Genomic DNA, 25,359 nt, shown 5'->3' on the forward strand with positions numbered 1-25,359 from the left:
TGCACTTACTGTAGGCAAGGGGTGTTGGGACCTAGAGTCCAACAGCATCTAGAGGGTCACAGATTCCCAGTGTTCTTCACTCTGGTTGATTCAGGGTGTTGGAGGGTATTTTTATTTTAACTGTGACTGTGTAATTATAGCAAAAAAAATAAAAAATAAAAAGTAACAGAGTAAAAAACAATCTTGGCAAAGGGACCTATGTACCGAAAGGCATGGAGGGCAAGGTTCAATGGTGTTACTAGGGGTGTGGAAGGGTTCAGATTGCACTGGATGACATCATGGATGGGGGTTGTACATCTGGGGGGTGGTACACCCAATGGAACTGGTTTGGCTGATGGGCAAGCAAGAGAGGGCATTGTATCCCTTGCTTGCTTGGTGAACAGCCATACCAGATTGCACACAGCCCTCTGGAGGCCATAGCATTGCCCCTTCTAGAAACGGAAGCTGCTGGGGGGAGCGGGGTGCCAGTGCCTTATGTTTTAGCTCTAGCATGACTGCAAACATGCCAGGCCCCAAACAGCCCTCTGGAGGTCACGGCAGTCCACCCCCCACTTCCCCACCACACCAGGTTGCACCAATCTCATCAAGTACGCTACTGGTGGGGTTACAGAACCAGTGCAGAAGAGATCATGGATTTCCAAAAGAACACACTCACACAGTTGAAGTAAAGTGAGATACTGGATGTTTTCAAACTGTCATGTTCCTGTATGCTTTGCGATAAAGTCATATGTCTACTTAGCTATGTAGCAGAGGGACTAAGAAACACTGTTAGTGAATTGAGAAGTTGCATGTTAGCACTGATGCATCTTGGGACTGTTATGCCAGTACTCAATGTGCATTGGACATTTTGCCAGCTCTGCCACATAGTAATATATGAGGCAGTCCTCTACTGGATATGGATATTACAAAACTGACCAATTCTAATTCCCACATACCTAAGTCCACTTATGAAGACGTCACTCCCATACAAGATGCCGAACTTAGTTCTTTATGTATTTCTGCTGCCAAAGAAATGAGGGGGAAGTTGCTTGTTGGGTTTTCCTCTCTACCGTATGCAAAAGTAACTTGGTTGGTTCTTGGTACTATCATGGAAAGGGATACCCTTTGTTGCTCTGCCTTAGGCTTGTGCTGTTTTCTGCAATTCACATTGATTTCAACATGCTAAAAATATACAGATAGGGCTATATGAATTGGTTCACAGCTGGTAATGTCTGAAAATGTGTATATCCCAGAAAATGGCATGACTTCACGGTTTGGAATACAAGGAGAGGAAGGTTTTCACTTCATTCTCTTCCAGATCAATTGGTTGTCGGATCTTTTGGTGCCCTAATGTCCCTTCCTATCCACTTCTCTTCTAGGACTCTCCCCTCAAAGCTGTGCAAATGCTGTGGGTGAACCTGATTATGGACACTTTTGCCTCTCTGGCTCTTGCCACCGAACCCCCCACAGAAGCCCTGTTGATGCGCAAGCCATACGGACGTAACAAACCCCTCATTTCCCGCACCATGATGAAGAATATTTTGGGCCATGCTGTGTACCAGCTCATTATCATCTTTACCCTCCTCTTTGCAGGTGGGTTTCCAATGACTCTGGCCTGGAATTGCCAGGGCAGGTTGGGCTAGAGCCCATTGTCCCAATTCCAGTCGGGTGGAGGGCAAGGTATTTGGTTTGCCAGGTGTGGTATTTCTCCATGATGTGCTGTTTTATATCACCACCCTCTTCCCCACCCACAGGCGAGGTTTTCTTTGACATCGACAGTGGCCGTAATGCCCCCCTGCACTCCCCACCTTCAGAGCACTACACCATTATCTTCAACACCTTTGTCATGATGCAGCTCTTCAATGAGATCAATGCCCGCAAAATCCACGGTGAACGCAACGTCTTTGATGGCATTTTTGGCAACCCCATCTTCTGCAGCATTGTCCTGGGCACCTTTGGCATCCAGGTACAGACCGTGAGGAAATGGGCATGCAAAGCCGAACATGGCTGGCATGTGAAAGGGGGATTGGACGAATATTCACGTGAGAAAGGATTGGTGTATATACATGTAAATGGATGGGCCCCATGACTTGGCATCTGTTTCTATTAAATGAGGCTCTGCTTATATTATCACAAGATTAACCAAGAAAAGAGAGGTGCAAATGCAGTTTTGTGTATCTGGCTTAATTTTTGCTAAGAGGAATAGACAGAGTAAACTTGGTTTGCTCTAGTCCCTATTTCCCACCAGCCCTTGAAAAGAAAAAGAGAGCAGCTCTCAGTAAGCTTTTTAATGGCTTCATTTTCCTCTCTGAGGGTGCATCTCCACTGTAGAAATAATGCAGTTTGACACCACTTTATAAGTGTTGTAGCTCCATCTTATGGAATCCTGGGATTTGCCATCATACATGGTCTTTAGCCTTCTCTGCTAAAGAGTGCTGGTGCCTCACAAAACTACAGATCCCAAGATTCTGTCAGATGGAGCCATGGCAGTCAAATGGTGTCAAACTGCATTATTTCTACAGTGGAGATGCACCTTGAGAGAGAGAGAGAGAGAGAGAGAGGGAGGGAGAGAGAGGGAGAGAGAGAGAGAGCTTGTACCTTATTTGAACACTTCAGCTTTAACATGGTCCATCCTTTTATTATGGAAGGTATTATGGAAAATACAGCAGCCAGCTTCCCTGGGCCCATCCTTTCCATATGATGTGGATACAATAATTCATTAAGGAAAATGAACCCTTTGCCACTGCTATTTCTTACTGTGTCCTTATTCCCCTCCCTCCATAGATCGTGATTGTACAGTTTGGAGGAAAGCCATTCAGCTGTTCTCCACTGAATGCACAGCAATGGCTCTGGTGTCTCTTCGTGGGCTTTGGGGAGCTGGTCTGGGGACAGGTAAGAAAACCTTATTCTGATCTATTAATCTTTAACATGCATACCCCACCTTGTGTGTCATGGCTTAAATTTAGGTTTCAGTATACCTTACTACATATCTTGAGAACCACACTGCAAGGCATATTTAGTTATACTGTAGTTGTATGTGCAAAGATCCAGTTGTATAGCACCAAGTGATTCTACTTTGCCATGGGTGCCGCTCATGGAATGCTGGGATTTGTAGTTTGATCAGAGGCACCAGAGGAGGATTCTCTGCGGATCCCTCCCAATCCCAGGTTTCTGTTGGGTGTTGTCATATCAGTTAAAGTGGACTCATAGTGCTATAACTATCCAGCAGGTAATAGCCCCTACTCCTGGCTTTTGATCACCCAGCAGAAAAGAATGATCTGCTTTAATCGAAGAACCAAGAAAACAAATTCAAATTAGAATTAGATTGTGCGTATAGTTTTACAACGGGGAAAACACCAGAGGTGCCAAAACCAAAAACAAGCAGGATTGTGTGAATAGAATAATGTATGCAAAACATATACATCATATAGAATGCCATAATCAAAACATATAGACAATGCACAATGGGGACCTTTTGGAATCACTGTTTTTTGGCACGGACCTTCATCCCCATTGGTTGGCACCTTCTCCCCAGCCTGGCCTTGGCCCCTTCCCTGGCCTCTGCTCTCCCTCTCCCCGGCCTGCCCATGGCCCCTTCTCCAGTCTCCATGCTTGCCTTGGCCCCTTTCCTGGTTGAGTCAGAGGTTTGCCCTGAGACTGAGAGTGTGTGACTTGCCCACCTTCCTTGGGCAAGTCCTTGGGACTTGGAGCTGGATGTCCTTGGGACTTGGAGCTCAGGTGGGGAGCCCTTCCTCTGTCTCTGCCGGGCCAGGCCCCTCTTGCAACTCTGGAGTGCTGCGGAGCCAGCTGTTCCGGCGGCGGACCTCTTAGACCTGTATATGCTCCGGCGGCAGTGACACACCAATGGGTGCGTTACTTCATGGGTGCTGGTCGGAGGTCAGAGGTGCGGTGGATTGGAAAAGGAGGCTCCCCGGAGGGCAGAGACAGCACCTGCCACCAACTCTCTCAGTCCCTCTATCCATCCCTCCCCGACCTGAAGCTCCACCAAATGGAGAGGAGGAGGACGGAGCGCGGACACTGGGGAAGGGGGCAATGTAAGGCCGTGTGACAGGAGCAAGGACACCAGAGAAGGAGCTGGGAGGAGGAGGAGAAGAAGACTTTTGTTCTTAAAGAAAAATAAAACTAATCACAAAATCAGTAGAATGGCTTAGCAGCTACTTGTCTCTGCAAGTAGTTACTTTGCCAATCTATCAATTTTGTGATTAGTTTTATTTCTGTTTTTTAAAAAAGGACCCAAAAGGTGGCACTGGAGGTGGTGTGACATCTCTGGGGATGGATGACACACACCTCTCTGCCATTTGTCCCTCCCCCTCTAAAAGACTCGATTCTGATATCGTGTTCCTACTTGTTGTAACCGCATCAGAATCGGTTCTACCCCAAAGAACCTCTGAAAAACGGCTACCAAAATACCCTGGGCTTTTGGCGTTTGCCCCATGTTTTTCCTACTGGAATTGATCAAATGAGGGACCAGATCAATTTCCAGTGGGAACTAGGGGCATAGAGCTCAAATCAGGATTCAGAACTTTTAATAGCAGGAATGACCCCTAAGATATTCTCCCATCACCTGCTGATGCAACTGAAAGCAAATTTTGTTACCTGGATTCTCTCTGTATATATGTTTGTTTGTTTGTTGACTCTGTTTTATCTGTTATGTTTCTTCTAATCATGGAAATTAGGAAAGGGGAAACATTTATGTCAGTCAGGTGAAATAATGATTTGAATGATCAACTAGATATCAAGGAAACCAGGGTTCGAATCTTGTTCAGTGAGGAAACCGGCTGGGTTTCACACACTCTAAGCCTAAGAAGGAGGCAAATGCAACCCTCCCCTGAAGAGATCCTGCCAAAAATACCTTCATGATAGGTTCATCTTAGGATTCCCATAAGTCATAATCAACTTCAAGGTAGGCAACAACAAAGAGTAAAGATCTAATCCTTTCCTCACCTCAGATGTCCTGTTCGTTGCATCCTGCACTGAAGTTCCAACACTGCCTATACCAGCTCAAAAATGTGTCCACAATTTTAAGAGCTAGAAATATAAAAACAAGAATTCTTTTTAAAAATATTGAGAGGTGTTACTCATAACTGTAAATGCAAGAAGGCCAATTCCGAACTGAGAAAATCTGCATTTAGATTTGGACCTAAAAGGAATGAGATAAAGCAGAAAAATGACAGCTGGGGAAAAGACTGTATTCCTTCTAAAGGTGTAATTCTTTGCTAATTTCATTCTCAAAGTAAGCAGCCAGTCATTTTACAAATGTTCTTTCTATTGCAAGGAGGTTTTTGAAAACAGCACAGTTTTCAAATAACAGCCACAGTTTGAGATTATTTTTTGCAAATTTTACACATGCTCTTTTTCACTGGAAACAACATTTTCTGCACAGAAAATAATGTTTCTGCATTATTTCGGCATTATTTATCCCCAGGGACACTACCGAGCTGAATGGTTCTCAGAATTCAGTTTTTATACCCTTTTACAAAATGGAAACAGTAACATCACAGATCAAAGCACATCCTCTCTGTCTACCATTCTTCAACACCTTTGGGCTCTCCCAAAGATGGCTGTGTTTGTTCTAATCTGTTTATTCACAGTTGTCTCTTCAGTTCCAAATGTTATTCCATGAAATCATGCAGTATCACAGCTTGGAAAGACTCCTTTTTCTGACTACAGCTCCCAGAATCCCCCAGCCAGCATGGACAATTTGGAGGAAGAGTGTGTGTTAGCTTTTTCAGTTCCAAAAATGGTAACCTTTTCAAGGTGTGCAAAAATGATCCTTGGCCAGATGGAGAAAGACTGAGATGTAGAACAGATGCTTCTCATCCCTTCTGCAGGTCATTGCCACCATCCCCACAAGTCACTTGAAATGCTTGAAGGAGGCAGGGCATGGCCCTGGCAAGGATGAAATCACTGATGAGGAATTGGCGGAGGATGAGGAAGAAATCGACCATGCTGAACGGGAACTACGCCGTGGCCAGATCCTGTGGTTCCGGGGCCTCAACCGTATCCAGACCCAGGTATGTGACAAGAGAGAGGAGCCTCTTTGCATTTGACTCCTCTCTCCCATGGTTCCCTCTTCCCTTCCTCCTTTCCCAAACCTTCCTTTGCTTTAGCAGTGACTTGAAGACAACCCCTTCATCTGGTTATCTCCTACCCCTTCCCAGGACATGGTGGTTTCACCCTGATGCTCATGCCTGGGGGAGAGAGAGAGAGAGACCCTTAATGCCAGCTCAGGCATTTCATTCCTCCCCTCCACCCGTCCCATTTGCCTTGTTTCAGCAGAATGAGTTAAATGAATGCAGAGCTTGGATGCATGGACAGGGCCAGCCTTATAGAAGCAGAAATGGGATGGCAATTTTGCTGCTGGGCAACCAGAAAATGCCCAGGAGAAAGAAAGCACACCTGTGGCTGAGATGGTGGTGGTTGTAGTAGGAGTTAATTTCTGCAAGAACAGGTCTGATTCTTTCTGTAAAAGATGAGGATAAGAAACTGAAAGAGGGTGACTTGTCTAAGGCCAGCCACACTGCATAATTCCAGCAGTGTGATATCACTTTAACTGCCATTTTTCTATCCTAGGGAGTTCTGAGATTTGTGGTCTGGTGAGTTATTTTTGCTTCTACTGGGGAGTTCTACTCTCCTCTCTCCTAACCTGCAGCACTAAAGATTTCTGTTAGAGAATTCTAAGTCCCTCACTGAACTACAACTTTCAAGATACCATAGAAAAGAACCTTGTCAGTTGAGATGGTATCAAACTGCTCGGACTGTATTGTGGACACATCCTGTGGCCAAAGAGAGATTCCAGTCTGATCTCTCTGGTAGGACAAAGCTCATGTACTTCCTGAGTGGAGGTCCCTTCCTGCTGGGGTCTTGCCCCAAAGTAACACCAGTATAGCATGATGTATGCTGTTGAAATTACCCAAGACCTGCAAATGGCAAGAGGTTTTCCCATTATACATTATACATATATTTCAACGCACTTCTTCCAGATATTTAGTGTGGCACTAGAGCTGAGGCACCAAATGTAAGATCCTACAGTACATATAATGAGAACCAGCATGGTATAGTAGTTTGAGCATTGGACTATGACTCTGGCAATCAGGGTTTGATTCCCTGCTCAGCTATGGAAACCCACTAGGTGACCTTGGGTGAGTCATACGCTCTCAGCCCCAGGAAACCTCATGATAAGTTGATAATGACACAACAACAACAAATACAGTAACACTCTGCATAATTTGATAATTTGCATGGAAAAGAAACTAAAAATGGCAGGCTGTTGTATAACCAGCAAAGAGATCCACTGCTGGAAATGACACATATTTAAATATATATATATATATATATATATATATATATATATATTTCACAGTAGTAAAAAAGAAAAGTTTTCAATCATACATATTGAAATCATAATAGATACATCTTCTCTCCGTACAAACTTTGACGCAGTTCATCACTCTCAATGAGGTTGATTATCTATTATTATTTTAATCTGAATTCCCTTTCTCTAACAGTTCCAGTAATTTGACTTACTGATTATACAATGTTATGTGCAGAGTTTATAATTTGCCCTTTAAACTACTACATCTGTCTCAAACATGCATGCAAACACTGGGCCAGAGAGGCAGTCAAACTCTAAAACAACAGCTTGAATGATATGCCTTCCTGCTTCCCCATTGCAAGATAAAATTTTAGGTAAAGAAAAGTTTGCAAAAGATGGTAAGCATCTGGAAAATAAGTCAAGAGAAATGTGCTTTTTACAGATTAAAACAGGATGGACATTGGGGGTGCCTGAAAAGAGTCAGAAGCACTACAACTTACTTAGTGGATAAGGAATTTTGCCTGTTAACTAACCTGGGATTTTACATCTCTGACAGAGACAATCTTATTTATAACACAAGAAACCTCTCTTCAGATGTGTCCATTTATGATGGTAATAGTTACATATATGTTGACTACACTGAGTAACCCCAAGGTTATAATCATGGACCTTGCTTGTCCATTACTCACTGGGTTTCCATGGCTGAATGGGAAATTAAACCATGGTCTTCCAGTCTCCTAGTCCTAGCACACAAGCCATTACTCTTTTATTCCTCCCTGACTATTTGGGAACTCATTTTTTCAGCTGGGAAGCAAATAATTAAGAACATTCCATTCCTTCTGCAGTGACAATTTTTGGTGACTGTGCCCTACTGCCACATCTTTTCACTTCAGTTCACTTTCACAATTAGCTTTCCAATCAGCTTCATTTTGTCAGTCTGGTGGGATTTTTAAAATCTGTTTTTAAAATTTGTGTTATTGGTACTTTTTCATCCATTTTTTTTAAATTACACATAATAACATTTCAGTGCAAAGACATTTTCACAGATTTTATGTACAGTTAATTAAGTACATATGTTGCTGAAATGACTTTTTCAGGGGCCTTGTTACATTCTCATGTACCACAATTTTGTTATACTTGCTTGTCAAGTGAACATAGCAGGATACACGTCTAAATCTTGATAATCCTGGCCAGAGTAGACCCATTGAATCAATGAAATTTACTTACATGATGACCTACCATTCAACAATTAATTGAAGGGTTCTACTGTCTCTGGGAATAACCAACAGGATTTCATTCACACAGTGTTACTTCCACAAAAGTGTGGACGATCAGTTGTGGTTCTGCCTGTAGTTTATAGTAGAAGAGTAATGGCTCTTTAATTCTGAAAGCCTGGAGTTTGGAATTACCCTCAGATAACCACATTTATCCCATCAGGCTTACCTGCAGTCATGAGGGCCAGAAACTTGCTTTTTAAATAAATCAAAAAGAAAATGAAGGATAGCATTATCAGGGTCCTGAAAGCTGCCCTGAAAGCCAACTACTAGAGTTTATGGTGCAGCCACAGCACAATATCCACCAGGCAATGTCCACAATTATAGATAGGATGTCATACTCAAGCGGAAGATCATCTGAAAGCAAATTGCTTCACCTCTAGCCATTTACAGGGCTTCTGTGCCAAATACCTCAACCAGGTCCGTGCGAGAGGCGTGATTCTGAGGCACCCATGTCTAGCTTCTATGTTCTAACAATACATGCTTTCTGATTGCAGCCCTTCCCCACCCCACCCCTCCCTTCCCATTTCCTCAAACGGTCTGAAAACAGGGTTGGGTGGGTGGGTGGGACATGTGCCTTGCAAGTCTTCTTTTCCTTTAGCAAGTCAAACAAAAGGTGGCTGGTTTCTGCCTTACGACTTAGTGCTCTTGGATCAAAGAAGTGCCCAGGCCTGGAGCATGATGAGAAATAACCCCTGGCATGTTATGGGTCCACATTGCTGCTGAATGGTTAACATGAGATGACTCCAAACCCATGAATCCCATTGTGCCCCCCTCCCCTACTCCAGCTCCTCCTCACTCGACCATAGCAGGTTTCGATCCATCCCAGAGTGAAGAAGGTGATCAGGTGCCCCATCCTCCACCACAAAACCCAGGTATCCTGATGCTCCTCCTCTGGCAAACCTCACCAGATTTTCCCCCCACAGGAATCAAGGACACCCAAGACTTCCAGGACGGAGTGCACAGCTGAAAACCCAGCTCTTCTCATTTAAAAACAAAAATAGAAGCACTTCCCCCTCCTACTCAGCCTACTGGACCTCCTTTGCCACCTTGGGGTGGGAAGCAGAGCCTAGTATCAGCCACCAAGAGCAATGCCCTCTCTTTGCCCTCTCATGAAATGGAGGCACTTTCCCAGAGGCCAACTAGCTGGGGGAGAGGAGAATGGGAGCTTTCTGGGGTTCAGAATGCCTTGTACCCAAAACCAACTGGCATCCGAATGGAGACTCTCCTGCTTCCAGCTGTTCATCCCATTTGCACCAGCAGGAGATCATGAGTTCCTAACTGGTTTGTAGTCTTAGCCCTCCCATGTGCCCCAGTTTCAACCCAGCTCTCTGCTGGTTCATGGTTCTAGAAATGCTAAAAATCCTATCAAGTCTTGGTTTCAAGTGTACCTTCTTATCTCCAAGCCTAAGGGGAAATGACATTCCCTGTTACACAACTAAGGGAGACATGGCCAAAAGGCAAAAAACCACTCTGCTGCCGGACCTAAAACCATGCACTCTGCTCTCTCTCCTCCCTGCGAGGCTGCACTGGTTTTGTGCTGGAGCCAATAAGTTGCTGGTGGATGTGAATACATTAAGGTGAAGGTGTAATTTATAAATGAGAAGCATCCCCTAGGAGAGTATATTGAGAGCTATGATAAGTGTTGCAATAGAAATGCACCATATATTGTATATTTTACAGCACTGGGAACTGCAACCCCAGGTCAGATTCTTTATTGTTTATCCTGGGGTTTCATGCAGAGTGCATTGGTCAAAAAACATTATTCCTCCTTTGCTGTCATTTCTTTCAGGGATAGGGAGAAACCAGGCTTACTTAATTTACATTGCTATGATTTCACTAGAACTCTGAGACTTACTGCCTGTAGCGCAAATCACATCCAAACTCAGACCCTCTCTTGCACGCATGTTTTACCCCAGTTTTCCAGTGGTTGGCATCAGCTATCTTGCCCTTTCTCCACCACTGCCCACCTTCCCATGCTGCTGCAGCCCCCCCACCAGGCCTTCAGAGCAGGGGCATCACTCGGGTTGGTGTCACCCAGTGCAGTAACTTATGGTGTCACCTCCCATAGACCTCCTCCTATACCACACCAACAAAAACCTTAGTAATGTTTGTCCATGCAATGTTACTCACAAATCGTAACTCCCATATATCACTGAATGTAATGGTAATGGTTGTGATATAAACAACTAGCACAATTAAAATTATAGTTTTAAATTACAATATCATACACACAGCCTAAATGTACAGTGTGTCCTCGCCTTACGCGGGGGATCCGTGCCGGATCCCGCCGCGTAAGGCGAATTCTGCCTATGCTCGAGCCCCATTGGAAACAATGGGGCTCGTGCGCGGCGGCGCGGCGGTGCGGGCACACACGGGGCGCAATGGGCACGGGCGCCCATTCAATTGAATGGGACGCACCGCCCCTCCCGTGCGCCGTGGCTTGAGCGCATACGCTCAAGTCTGCGTATGGCGCGCCCGCGTATGGCACGGGTGCACTGTATTTACACATAGATAGTTTCATGTATTTAAAATGAAATTTTGGTAAAATGTGAAGTTGAAGGCTTTCATGGCCAGCATCCATAGTTTTTTGTGGGTTTTTCGTACTATGTGGCCATGTTTTATACGAGTTTATTCCTGACATTTCGCCAACATCTGTGGCTGGCTCTGAAGATGCCAACCACATGTGCTGGTGAAACGTCAGGAATAAACTCTTATAGAACATGGCCACATAGCCTGAAAAACCCACAAAAAAACTAATTTTTAAAAAGTTTTTTTTAATTGAAATTTTTGAAATTTGAATTTAAGAAAAAGAAAGAAACATGGGGCCTCTCCTTTCTCCTCCCACCAAACCTCACCCCACTCATCCCATCACTTCAGCATTTTAATGGGACACAGGTAAATGTCATCACCCAGATGTCTGAGGAGCAATGGTGTCATCTCCTGCTTAGGGTATCACCTGGTAAGGTCTGAAACCCCCCCCCCCCCCCCCCCCCCCCCGCACTCCCTAGTGATGCCACTGTTTCAGAATCTGACTTGGCTGCAGCTTCACCAAACCCTGGAAAGAGCCCCCCAAAAATCTTCAGAAAGTGACATGACTGCAATTGTGCCAGACCCTGAAGGTACCATGGCCCTAGCAGCAGCCACTAGTTGTGTGTGCATTGGTGTGGGCTCCAAAAGGACCGTTCAGGTCTTGTGTGGCTGCTGGGTGAGTGGGAAAGCACCCTTTCTCACTTGTCCAGTAGCCATGCCAGTGTCTTTGGGTGTGCTGCCGCACTAGATGACACACCACTCTGGGGTGTCCCCCTCTGGGATATCACCCAGTACAGTCCACAGTCCCCGCACCTCCCTAGTGACACCATTGCAATTTTCTTCATTTCAGCAGTATATTGGACAGGGTGCATTTTGTTGCTGACTTTGTTAACTAGTTGGGAGCCTGAAATTTCAAATCACTCATAAACCATTAGATCTTGACCTATGTAGAGAGCTCAGAATTTTGAGTGTAGCTCTGGCCCACAACCTTGTAAACCAGGGTAGCCATGGAAAACCCAGTGGGTGACTTTGAGCAAGTCACACTCTGTCAGCCCCAGAGGAAGTAAAAAGCAAACCCCTTCTGAACAAAATTTGCCAAGACGCCCCCATGATAGGTTTGGCTTAGGGTCACCATAAGTCAGAAATGACCTGAAAGCACAAAACAACAACAAGATCCTGACCTACCTTCTGCCCAGAGCTTGGTAAAACTGCTTCTTGGGACAAGAACTTTTAAGAACATCCCAGACACCATGGTCACTGACCATAATGCCTCAAGATTTGGGGCCAAAACAACAAAAAAGCTTTCCTTCTATCCACGCTCTGTAACATCACTGCCCACCCCTACAAATAGGATGCTAGCTTGAATGGATGTGATATGGTGACTCCAATTTGCACAATGAGTAGAATTAAAATGGCAAAGCTTTATATAATAATAATAATAATAATAATAATAATTGTTTCCCTGCCTCTCCCATTGGATCGAGGCAGGGTTACAGACTATTAAAACCATTACAAACAATCTCATAAAAATATCATAGAAAATATAAATAAATTCCACTAACACAAAAACTCTATACACAGTCATTCAACATGCATATCCAGGGTAAGATAGAGAATCGATGTCAAAAATTTAAAACTTCATTCTTCAGGGGGGAAGGCTTGACAAAAGAGAAAGGTTTTAAGTCTCTTTTTAAATGTTTCCAGGGGGGTCATAAGTCGGAGCTCCTCGGCAAGACTATTCCAGATCCGCGGGGCTGCTATTGAAAAGACCATCTGGGATGTGGAAACATATTTGGAAGATGGTATTTCCAACTGGTTCTTCCCGGATTTCTGAGTGTGCGGGGCGGAACATATGGAGAGATGCAGTCCCTCAAGTAACTCAGGCCCAAGCCATATAGGGCTTTATAGGTAATAACCAACACCTTGTATTGTGCTCGGAAGCGAATAGGCAGTCAGTGAAGATCTTTCAAAATAGGTGTTATGTGGTCAAACCTGGAAGCACCGGTGACCAATCTGGCTGCCATGTTTTGTACTAACTGAAGCTTCTGGGCTTGGTACAAGGGTAGCCCCATGTAGAGCGCATTACAGATATCTAAGCGAGAGGTTACCAGAGCATGCACTACAGTTTCAAGGTCCCTTTGGCCCAGGTAGGGTTGCAGTTGGCGTATCAACCGAAGTTGATAGCAAGCACTTCTGACCGTCGCATCTACTTGAGATGTCAACTGCAGGGACAAGTCCAGAAGTACTCCTAAACTGTGAACTTCATCCTTCAGGGGAAGTGTGACCCCATTCAGGACAGGTGGATAAATTGCCTTCCCCGGACCTGGGGAACCTGTCACCAGTACTTCCGTTTTCTCTGGATTCAGACTGAGTTTGTTTTCCCTCATCCAGCCCGTTACCGACTCCAGGCAGGCATTCAGAGGAGAGATGCCATCCTTAGACACTGCATCAGTCAGAGTTACAGAGAAGCATATTTGGGTGTCATCAGCATACTGATAACACCGTGCCCCATGTCTCCGGATGATCTCTCCGAGCGGTTTCATGTAAATGTTAAACAAAGTGGGAGGCAAAATAACTCCTTGAGGGACACCAGATGTCAGTTCCCTCTTAGAGGAGCAAGTGTCCCCCAACTGCACCATCTGGAATCTGTCCAAGAGATAGGATCGGAACCACTGGAGCGCAGTGCCCCCGATGCCCAACTCCCTCAGGCGTTCCACAAGGATACTGTGGTCAATGGTATCGAAAGCTGCTGAGATGTCCAAGAGCACCAACAAGGTCACACTTCCCCTGTCAATGCCCAGACGGAGATCATCGACTAAGGCGGCCATGGCAGTCTCAACTCCATATCCCGCTCTGAAGCCAGTTTGAAATGGGTCCAGATAATCGTTTTCATCCAAGACAGCTTGGAGTTGGAAGGCGACAGCCCTCTTGATCACCTTACCTAAAAATGGCAATAATGAGACCGTTCTATAGTTGTTTATTACCAGGGGGTCCAGGGAGGGTTTCTTGAGCAACGGTTTAACTGTTGCTAGTTTTAAGCTAGATGGAAATTTTCCCTCCCTGAATGTTGCATTAATTATGCGTTATAATAATGAAATTACAGCATCATCACCCTGGGCGGTGAGCCAAGAAGGACAAGGATCGAGAGAGCACAGCCTCTTCCTAACACTTCCAAAAAACTTGTCCACTTCATCGGTATGAACAAACTCAAAGTGATCCAGTTTAATTCACGGAAGCTCTGGACACCTCTTCTGTTGTTTCTGTTAAAATGCCAGCGTCAAGATCAGCCCTTATCCGAGAGATTTTATCTGCGAAGAAGTTGTTAAAATCATCACACCAGGCCTTAGTTGGTTCTAAAATAGGGTTCAAAGTGGGAGGAAGCTGAGTCAGCTCCCTGACCACCCTGAACAGCTCTGCTGGACATGACTCTGCAGACGCAATACATAGAAAGAATTCTTTGCTGCACCTATTGCCACTCCATAAGACTTCAACAGAGCTCGATGAAGTGTCTTGTCAGATAAGCGCTGGTGTCTCCGCCAGCTGCGCTCTAGTCGTTGCGCGGCCCCTTCATTTCCCGGAGATCTTCTGTATACCAGGGTTTCTTATTGGAAGCGGGCTGGAAAGGACGCTTAGGAGCGATACTGTGTATAGCCCTGGAAAGGTCATTATCCCAGATGTTAGTCAGGTCATCAACAGAATCGCCGTCAGATCCAACCATAACCCCCTCTAAGGCTTCTTGGAACCTTTTGGGTTCCATCAGCCTTAGAGGGTGGACCATCCTAATAGGTCCTCCACCCCTGGGAGGAATTTGGGTAGTTGCCTTAAGTCAGAGCTCAACCAGGAAATGGTCCGTCCATGACAAAGCAGAGGTACTACATACCTCTGCCCACGGATTATCCCAATCCATACTAAAGACGACATCGAGCGTATTACCTGCACAATGCGTTGGAACCGAGACTAACTGGGACAGGCCCATGGCTGTCATGGAAGCCATGAACTCCCGAGCTGCACCTGTCAGGTCTTGTGAGCCGGCCTCGAAAAGTCCTCCAGAACAAGAGGTCTGGGAGACTCCAACACCAGTTCCGAGACCAGCTGTGTCAGCTTGGCTAGGGAATCTGTTAGCCTACGGGGTGGACGATAGACCAACAGAATCCCCAGACTGTCCCTAGTCTTCAAGGTCCGATAAATACACTTGATGAAGTCCGTTTTCCGGAAGGGGTTCCTGGTTAAGGTAAGGGTGTTTTTATGGACTATAGCAACATCTCCCCCCCACCCACATGTCCCTGTCTGCTCCTTAACAGTGTACCTGGCTGGGAGAGCCTGTGCCCACACTGCATTGCTCTCGGCCCCCAGCCAGGTCTCTGTAATGCAAGCCAGGTCACAGTTCTTCTCTTCCAAGAGGTCTTGGATAATGTGGGTCTTGTTCTTAGTTGACCTGGCATTGCACAGGAGCAGAGACAGGGTCTGTGGTACGGTTGGATTGACCCTCGGTTCTTTGGGTTAGCAGGGTGGATGGAAGGCAGGATAGGTATTAAGCATCGATCCTGCCTTCCCTTATGTTGCAATTCCACCCTCCTACCGCTGTATCTCCCCTTGCCCCACACTACTTCAATCGGAGCTCTGTAAACTAGATCTAAATTAACATGACCCCCCACTTCCCCACCAAAACCATCATCACAATATAACATTTCCCTGCTTAATAGCGATATAGTTACTACGTGGAGGAGAACCTGCATTATTTATTATTTTTTTTTATTTTTTTATTTTTATCCCGCCTTTCTCCCAAAATGGGACCCAAGGCTCATTCCTCCCGCTATCATATGCTTACCCACTATCAATCCACCCAACAACAATTATACTACTGCACAGCTGCACAACTGCGCAGTTGCGGAGGTGTAGATATTCCAGTGCCCCTCAGGCGCTGCGCAGGTGCGCAGGGGCCCACAACACACACACAAGCAAAGTCCCTTGGGGTCGGAACGAGGAGGGAGTCGGCGAGCCCGCTTTTGAGGGTGCCGCTCTCACCGACACGCCCCCCTCGTCCTCCTCACAGCTGTTCCGGACGTCCTTGGTGGTGTAGATGTTCCAGCGCTCCTCAGGTGCTGCGCAGCTGCACAGGGGCCCACAACACACACACAGGGGCATAACACACACACACACAAGCAAAGTCCCTTGGGGTCAGAGCCCCCAAGTCTTTTCCTATTTTGGGTGGTCATTATATATTGGAATAATTCCCCTATGCAAAATAAAATAAAAGGACACAAAAAAAGCTTGCTGTAAATAAAAAAATAAATAGCTTGTCTGAGCTGAACTGAGGCAATATACCAGTTTTCTAATTTAAAACCTGGCTTTAGGGAAAACATGCAAATACATACACAGACACCTGTACTGCTAGAAAAAGGTTTATCAGTTAGTTCTGACCCCTATAAACAGTGGCCTTATTCATGTTTGTTTTGTTTGTGGGGTGTGAAGAAGACATGAGGTAGATGCAGAAGGTAGACATGGTCTTGGTGTTTCAGACCTGGTAGATCAAGGTAACAGACTGTAATGGTTGACTCCGCTCCAAGTTTTAGTTTGAACTATCCAAGGTTTTAGTTTGAACTATCCTCAAAATAAGGTCCGCGCCTGAGTGGCTCTTTTTAAAGTCAGGATAAAATCTGGATTCACCAGGCTACCAACATGAAAGCCACCAGCTTCTACTGTCTATCTATTTTATAGAATGATAGAGCTGGAAGAGAACACAGGGGCACTTTTAGGCTAGACCCTTGCTGTGCAGGAATATACAATCAAAGCACTCTCTGTTAATGTTATTGTTTCTACAGGTTATTTATGTGTGGCGGTCTTGCATTACCTCCAGCATCTCAGAAATGGCTGCAATGAGGGAGGGGGGGCCTATAAGCCTTCCGAGGTAGGACTGTGGGGAAAGTCACTGGGAACCGCAGTAGCTATGTCTCTGGAGCTACTGCTCAGAATCTCAGCCATTAAGTCTTGTCTGTCCTCCAAAGAAATCAGCCATCGCTTTGTTTGAAAGTGAAAACTAGAATAAACGTGAAGACTCGCAGACCTCTTAAAATTTATTTTTGTCTCCTTCCCCCTCCCCTTTTTGGCTTGTTGTCAATCCCACTGAAATCCCCCCCCCCATGAAATTGTTCACATCTAGAATGCTTACGTTTTTTGTGTTTGCATTCTCTTGATAACTTTCCTTGCCCCTTTTCTTTGGTTGCCTTAATGCTCAACTAACATTTTTATGTTACTGCAATGCTAGAAATGTGGGACTGAAATAAAATTTCATGGTAGACCAGAGTTCTTGTTGAGGAGCAGTGGCATCACTAGGTGTGATAACTCATGCTGTCACCCATTGACCTCCTCTCATGCCACACCATACAGAATCCTTAATAATGTTTTGGTACTAATATTATTCATATATTACTTAATGCAATGGTAATAGAGGTGACATAAACAACTACAGCGCACCTGCTCCATGCAGAAGCTGCACTGCAACTCATAGAATGGCGCGTGTGCCCATGCCACACATGCGCCGTGCTGTGGCAAGCACAAGTCCCATTCTATTGAATGGGGCTTGAGCTTACGCAGTATTTGCCTTACGCAGGGGGGGGTCCAGAATGGATCCCCACATAAGGCAAGGCTCCGCTGTATCAAAATTATACACTTAGATTACAGGATCATAAGCACAGGCTAAATATATTTACAGGTACATAGTTCCATTTGGTTAAAGTGAAATTTTGGTAAGATGTGATGTTTTTAAAGAAAAAAATGAAAAGCAATTTTTTTTTAAAAAAATGTTTTAACATTTAATTTATTATTATTATTATTATTATTATTATTATTATTATTATTATTATTATTATTTTGGAAAACCTGGGGCCTTTCCTTTCTCCTCTCACTCATACCATCTCTTCAGTATTTTAAAAGGATGCAGGCAAATGCCACAGCCTGTTTCTGCCCAAAGGCAGATAATAATAATTATTATTATTATTATTATTATTATTATTATTATTATAATATTATTTTTATACCGCCCTTCCATAGATCAGGGCGGTTCACAGCAAATATCAATAAAACAATTAAGAATACATAAAAACACCCCTCTCTCACTGACCCCTCCCCCCCTGGTAAAAAGCCACCACAGAGACAGTCCTCCCAGTTCTGGGGAGCTTCTCCCCAGGTGGACATGGGGGAGGGGGCAGCGGCAGCTCTCAGGCAGTCCCCATGTTGCGGTGCTGCCTGATGGCCCCTCTGAGGCGTGAATGACAGTTGAAGAGGGAGGGGCCTCTTCCTTCAGGCAGTCCCCGATGTTGCTGGGTCTGCTGTGGCTCTGAGGCCGAGATGACAGTTGAAGAGGGAGGGGCCCTCTTCCTTCAGGCAGTCCAAGATGTTGCTGGGTCTGCCGATGGCTCCCTCTGAGGCCGAGATGACAGTTGAAGAGGGAGGGGCCTCTTCCTTCAGGCAGTCCTCGATTTGCGGGGTCTGCCTGATGGCTCCTCTGAGGCCGAGATGACAGTTGAAGAGGGAGGGGCCTCTTCCTCAAGCAGTCCCTAATGTTGCTGGGTCTGCGATGGCTCCCTCTGAGGCCGAGATGACAGTTGAAGAGGGAGGGGCCTCTTCCTTCAGGCAGTCCCGATGTGCTGGGTCGGCCTGATGGCTCCCTCTGAGGGCCGAGATGACAGTTGAAGAGGGAGGGGCCTCTTCCTTCAGGCAGTCTCGATTTTGCTGGGTCTGCCTGATGGCTCCTCTGAGGCCGAGATGACAGTTGAAGAGGGAGGGGCCCTTCCTTCAGGCAGTCCTCGATGTTGCTGGGTCTGCCTGATGGCTCCCTCTGAGGCCGAGATGAAGTTGAAGAGGGAGGGGCTCTTCCTTCCAGGCAGTCCCGATGTTGCTGCGTCTGCCTGATGGCCCCCGGGCCGAGATGACAGTTGAAGAGGGGGGGCCTCTTCCTCAGGCAGTCCTCGATGTTGCTGGGTCTGCCTGATGGCTCCCTCTGAGGCCGAGATGACAGTTGAAGAGGGAGGGGCCTCTTCCTCAGGCAGTCCTCGATGTTGCTGGGCCTGCCTGATGGCTCCCTGAGCCGAGATGACAGTTGAAGAGGGAGGGCCGCCTCTCCTCAGGCATCCGCGATGTTGCTCGTCTGCTGATGGCCCCCTGAGGCCGAGATGACAGTGGAAGAGGGAGGGGCCTCTTCCTTCAGGCAGTCCCGATGTTGCTGCGGCTGCCTGATGGCTCCCCCTGAGGCCGAGATAACAGTTGAAGAGGGAGGGGCCTCTTCCTTCAGCAGTCCCGGATGTTGCTGGGTCTGCCTGATGGCTCCTTTGAGGCCGAGATGACAGTGAAGAGGGAGGGGCCTCTTCCTTCAGGCAGTCCTCGAGTTGCTGGGTCTGCCTGATGGCTCCTTCTGAGGCCGAGATGGACAGTTGAAGAGGGAGGGGCCCCTCTTCCTTCAGGCAGTCCTCGATGTTGCTGGGTCTGCTGATGGCTCCCTCTGAGGCCGAGAGAAAGTTGAAGAGGGAGGGGCCTCTTCCTTCAGGCAGTCCTCGAGGTTCTGGGTCTGCCTGATGGTCCCTCTGAGGCCTGAGATGACAGTTGAAGAGATGTTTGAGGGGCAGTGGTGTCACCATTTAGGTTGTCACCCAGTGCAGTCCACACACCCCTACGCCCTCTTAGTGACAACCCTGGGGAGTAATGCCCTCTTTTTGTCCTCCCGTGGAGATGCACCCCTAGCAATGACATTTGTCAATGACATTTCAATAAAGTGGTTTATGGTCTCAGTAGAGCTGGGCTTCTACAGACAGAGAAAGTATCATGGAATTGGATATATTCTAATGGCAGTTTCTCATGCAGTGATTTGTGCATGAATACAAACATCATATAAACTACATATAAAATACTCCATCATTTAGAATGAAGGAACTGTAAAATGGAAGTGCTCCATAGTGTCCTCAAGGGCAGCACTTTGTTTCTCTTGTTGGGAACGAATGGCACCTATTTTAAAGAGGCATCCTCAGAGATGTAGAGACTACGCAGTTATAGGAGTATTGTAGTCCAGGGAGGTATTTAGACTTCTCTGCTCAAAATGTCTAGTCCAGTGGTTCTCAAACTTTAGTCCTCTGGGTGTTTTGAACTTCTAGTCCTCTCCCCTGAGATACTCCATTGAGGTTCTCCAGCAAATAATTTTAAGGACCTGCCCAATCTACAAATCCCAGGGAGCCAAAGAAAGGAGCCATGGCAGTTAAAGCAGTATCAAAGTGCTTTACCTGCATAGTATGGATGTACTCTCTATTAGAGTGGTACCCAATTTTTTGAAAAGTTAGGTGGAGCCGCCACTTATTGCTGTGCAGTGTTACCGCAGCAACCAGTGTTGCGGTGCCGCTGCATAGCAAAAAAGGAGCGCACGAAAGCAGCTCCAGTGACGCTGTGACACCACAAGCACTGTAGGACGGCGTGGTTACATCACAGCTGCATTGTGCCATTTGGACGCGACGCAGCTGCGATGTCACCAATGTGTACAACATGTGGGCGGGGCTGCGCAATCATGGCACCCCCACACGTACTAGGGTTAGGGTCCGTGTGGTTGCCACCTGGTCCCTAACCCTAAAATCTGCACCAGCACAGCGCAAAAGGGCGGTCTTTACAACATCTTAATTGGTTGGAATACAGTTCCAGCATCAGCCATTCCAATATACTGTTGTCCATAGAACCAACTTTTTTGAGCACTAAATAAAGAATCCTTCCACTTGTAAAGAACCAAATCTGCTGTTATTTCCAATGGTTTTCACTTGTTCATTTGTAAAAACCCATCTTGAGTTCATTTCCTTGGTCATGCTAGAATGCAGCCAAATGTTGGGAAGGAACAAGCTTTGAGACAGAGAGATGTGGATGACTGTTCACTTATATAGAGATTTGAAATGTATAAAATGTTTATCACCCTCCCGTTGTTTGAACTTGCACTCCTTGCACTGGTGACCTCTGTAGAGCAAATCTGGAGTACATTACTTTTTGGAATTCAGCCCCCCAGAATCCTCAAGCCAAAGGCCCTGAGATTGAGGAATTCTGGGCATTGTTGTACAAAAAAGGTAACCATATCCAAGCTGAGGTGTTCAAGAAACTGTTATTCATGACTTTGCCCTTTTTGTAATCTTATTACTTCCCTTATCCTTCTCGACAAAGGTATAGTCCTGATCTCTACAACATCTTGTGATAATGGGTTCCATGGCCATTGGTGTCTTGTGGATGGTTCACAGCAGTTTGTGTTGTTTTCCTGAATTTTCCAAACCTCAACCATTCTGCTAAAAAGTGTGATGGGTATGTACTCTAGAAATGGAACCCTCCAGTTCAACCAGTTGCCTCGATCTTCTGCTGGTGCAACTTTGCTCTTCCCCTAAAAAGAAGCTCACTGTGGTGCCAGCTCCCACCAGCTGGCCTTTGGCACAAAATGCTTCATAGCCTGTGGCAGGGAGCCCAATCCCCAGCATGGCCAATTCTGGCTGGCACGCACTGTACTCACTCGCAGCCACTGCCCGCTGCCATCCAAATTTTCTATCTCATTTTCTCTCCTGCAGATGGAGGTAGTTAGCACCTTCAAGAGAAGCGGCTCCTTTCAGGGGGCTGTCCGACGCCGCTCTTCCGTCCTCAGCCAACTGCACGATGTAACCAATATTTCTACCCCCACTCACGTAATTCTCTCCGCCGCAAATGCCAGCGCCGGTGCCGGGAGTGAGTCTTGATTTCCTCTTACTGCTTGTGGTTTTAAAACAAACAAATCAAACACAAAAGAAAAAAAAACCCATCCTATTTCTGCCCTCTTCCAATATTCCCTTCCTTTTCTTCTATCCTCCCACCTCCACGCCTTTGGTCCCTTGTTGCTGCAATCACTGTTGCAATATTATTTCTTTCAGTTTTTTTCTCTGTCCGGTCTCAGTCACGCCGGATTTACAACTTCTTATAAAGCCATACAATTTCTCCGCTTTGCCCTCTCCTTTAGCCACCTGCACCCTTTCTCTCCTTGGTTTGCTCGTCTCTTTTGCCTTCTCTATTAGTGGCTGTTGATTTTTAATGGACTGGCATCAGATCCCCAGCTGGTGACATGAGGGCTAGCATGAGTGTGGGTATATGTTTGCAAGGAAGGAAAATGGAGCAGGCCAGAACAATACCAGCTGGGGATCCAGCCTTGTTTCACAGCCTAGCCACGCATCTAGATGGTGATTGGTGTTTATTGTGGTGTTTGGTGTGTGTTATTCACTGTTGTGCATGTCAGAGATTTGGGGGTTGGTTGGAGGGTTGGACATCCAGAAAAGAGTGTTAGATTTAGTGACATGGAGCTTTCAGACACAACTCATCATGGGGCTAAATCTGAAGTCACCTGCTGGCTACAAACAGGGTCAGGGTACTTTTGGCCTGGATTAAATTTGGAAGAAGCCAGGACAAAAGGGACAGTTGTTTGCATAACAGACCAACTGGCATAATAGAGATCCTGCCTGTTAATCATAACTTCATTCTATCAATTGCATCTGACACAAGAATGGTCTGACAGGCAGACTTGTTTCACTTCCTAACACATGATGAGATTGACCCACCTCACCAAGCCCAACCTAAACTGGAAAAAATGGAAGTTGCACAAAAGTGGATGCTGGTGGATTGTTGCCTTCCGCATGCCTTCACTTCCGATGCCATGATTTCAAGTAGCACGTACCATCTACACTTTGCATTTAGACCAGTGTAAAAACAGCTTGGCCCCCAGAGAATCTTAGAAGTTGTCTACTTTTGCCCTGAAAATGATGCTTAAAATAGTCATCTTAACACTGGTATTCCGAGCACTGCCACCTTACAGACAAACTGACAGAACGGCCATCCTTTTCCACATAGAATATGAAAATTGCAGTTCTGTGTGGAAGAGGATTCCCCAGCTAACACAAGAATGTCTTGTGGTCCTCCAGTAGGTGTTAGACTGCAACTCCCACCACTCCTTGCCCTTGATTACATTTCCTAAGGCTGCTGGAGGTTAGAGTTCAATTTCTAGAGGGCAGCACGTTCCCTACTCCTGCTCTAACAGAATTTGAAACTTCCTAATCAAATTAGTCTTCCCAGGTTTTTTGGAAGAACCCATGCTCACCAATACATTTGCATGATGTCCATATTTGAATAGGAGCCATCACATTGAAATCGGTTTGCCACTGGTCTGAGTTTGTAATATAGACATCATGAAGCATGGAGGAGATGGGAGAGCAGCTCGAACACATTTGAGGATAATTAGTTTGAGAAAAAGAAGGAAGCTGGAGATAGCCCTTTAGGCGGGACTTTAAAGATGCAAAAAGGTGGTTGTGGAGGGATTTTGCTGCAGTGGGATGAGGCAGAGAAGGGAAGCCTTTCCCCTTTGCTCGGAAACACAAGGTGAGAACTTGTCTCTTGGGAGCCACTACTGTGATGTCATGTGTCACAAAGAAAGTTGTAGTTTCCCTGTTCCTTTTCTCCTTTCTCAGTCCACTCCCTGTGCCTCACCCTCCCGTCCCTCAGAAACTGTGCCTGCTCCTTCTTGCCTTCTTGAAAAGAATCCCTCTTATTTTCCCAAATTTTTTTTTGGGCACAACAACGAAAGATCCAAAGAGGTAAGCTTTGTATTCTCCAGCTGCTGGACTAGGTTCCAGGTTTTCTTGGCAAATTGGTTTCTTTAGATGCTGAATTTGAGACTATTTCAGTCATTTGGGTTTGTTTGTTTGTTTGTTTGTTTGCGTTCCTTTTCCTTTTCTGTTTTTTGAATCAATCAAAGCCATGCTGGTGGTCATGCCGGCACTGTGGTGTGGTGTGGTAGATTCATAGTGCCTTTGGGGTATGACATGCCGCGGTCTCACTTTTCAATGGAAGTGCACCCTACAGTGTAAACCTTCGAGTATGGCCTTGTAATCTTTGCTGCAGTTTTAGCTCTCTCTCTCTCTCTCTCTCTCTCTTTCCTTTTTTAAAAAAAATGCTGCCTTTATATTAAACTCTGTTCCTCCCTTCCAGCAAGCTGCTGTCGCTCCTTGGAAAACTGACATCCATTTAATGGCCTTTGGTTTTTCCTCACCTCTTGCATCTTGGAAGCACTGTGTCTCTTTTCTTTTCTTTTCTTTTTTAAAATTCATTTTGATGATGATTTTAATTCTTATTTTTTAGGAATCATGTTGTGGATGGCAAATGGGTTTCTTCACCCAAATTTTTCCAAAGGGGAGTTTGTCATTTCAGGCTCAGAGAATAAACAGGGACAAGCTGAAACAGTTTGGCAGACAAAACAGAACATCAAGACAGCATCTCCATTCACCTTTCCCCACACATCTCTTTAGTGCAAATCCATTGAGCAGTTCTATCTGTTTCAGCATACTGAAATGAATGAACCTGCACAAGAATTCATTTCAGTATGGTGTCTGCTAAAAAAACCTTCACAGCAGGTTATGTAAACCTTAGTGCTCCCTTAACCTTCTATCTAGCCTCTCAAAATAAAGCCAAACAGCCTTCTATAGAAAGGTCTCTAATTATATTGTGGGCACAGAACTGCTGAATATTTACAGACTTTCCTCAGTACCCACAAAGAGATCAAGGAACCTCAGTAATTCAGCTGAGGCCCTGGAAGCCAGTTCTTTCCCCCTGAAATTACTTTATAGCCCATCTGTATAGGGTCATAGTAAATCAGTTATGTTTGCCTTGAAGAGTAGGCAAATGTCTGCTGCACCAATGCTGGTTGAATTTTTGGACATGCACTTTGTTGCAAAACTCCAACTGACCAAAGACCTGCAAGAGCAATCAGACACACACAGAAAGAGTAAAGAGACTGTGATCATTGATATGTCTAGAATTCCAGCTGCACTAGCTATCTGGAAATCAAGGATACGTGGTTCATCTAACTATTGCAAATGTACACTTAGACGAGGCTTCCAAGAGTAACATACAGAAAGGTAATTCCACCTTGAGAGTCAGCATGGTGAGTGTTGGACTATGCCTCTGGAGACCAGGGTTCAATTCCTCTGGAGAGTCAGCATGGTTTGAGTGTTGGACTATGCCTCTGAAGACCAGGGTTCAATTCCCAGCTCACCCACTGGTGACCCTGGGCAAGTCACATGCTCTCAGCCTCAGGGGAAGGCAATAGCAAACCTCCTCTGAACAGGTTGCCTTAGGGTCACCATAAGTTGGAAATGAATTGAAAACACACAACAACAACAATTCCATTTTACAGTTGCATAAGTACTACAGGTTGAG

General features: G+C 45.7%; 1 protein-coding gene across 3 annotated transcripts in view; it reads left to right on the forward strand.

The window, feature by feature from the left end:
- ATP2B3 (ATPase plasma membrane Ca2+ transporting 3) overlaps positions 1 to 25,359 on the forward strand; it is a 99,641-nt gene that overhangs the window by 62,770 nt on the left and 11,512 nt on the right. Inside the window, exons 16-20 of one of the 3 annotated variants that reach the window (XM_042451151.1) lie at positions 1,359 to 1,572; positions 1,734 to 1,945; positions 2,764 to 2,871; positions 5,832 to 6,014; positions 21,696 to 21,809. In XM_042451151.1, coding sequence (XP_042307085.1) covers positions 1,359 to 1,572; positions 1,734 to 1,945; positions 2,764 to 2,871; positions 5,832 to 6,014; positions 21,696 to 21,809 — 831 coding nt within the window. Of the gene's footprint in view, positions 1 to 1,358; positions 1,573 to 1,733; positions 1,946 to 2,763; positions 2,872 to 5,831; positions 6,015 to 21,695; positions 21,850 to 25,359 lie in introns of all 3 variants that reach the window. The other 2 variants (XM_042451150.1, XM_042451149.1) reach the window with 2 other exon arrangements.

The sequence above is a fragment of the Sceloporus undulatus genome, chromosome 2, assembly GCF_019175285.1.
Source record: "Sceloporus undulatus isolate JIND9_A2432 ecotype Alabama chromosome 2, SceUnd_v1.1, whole genome shotgun sequence".
NCBI lineage: Eukaryota > Metazoa > Chordata > Lepidosauria > Squamata > Phrynosomatidae > Sceloporus > Sceloporus undulatus.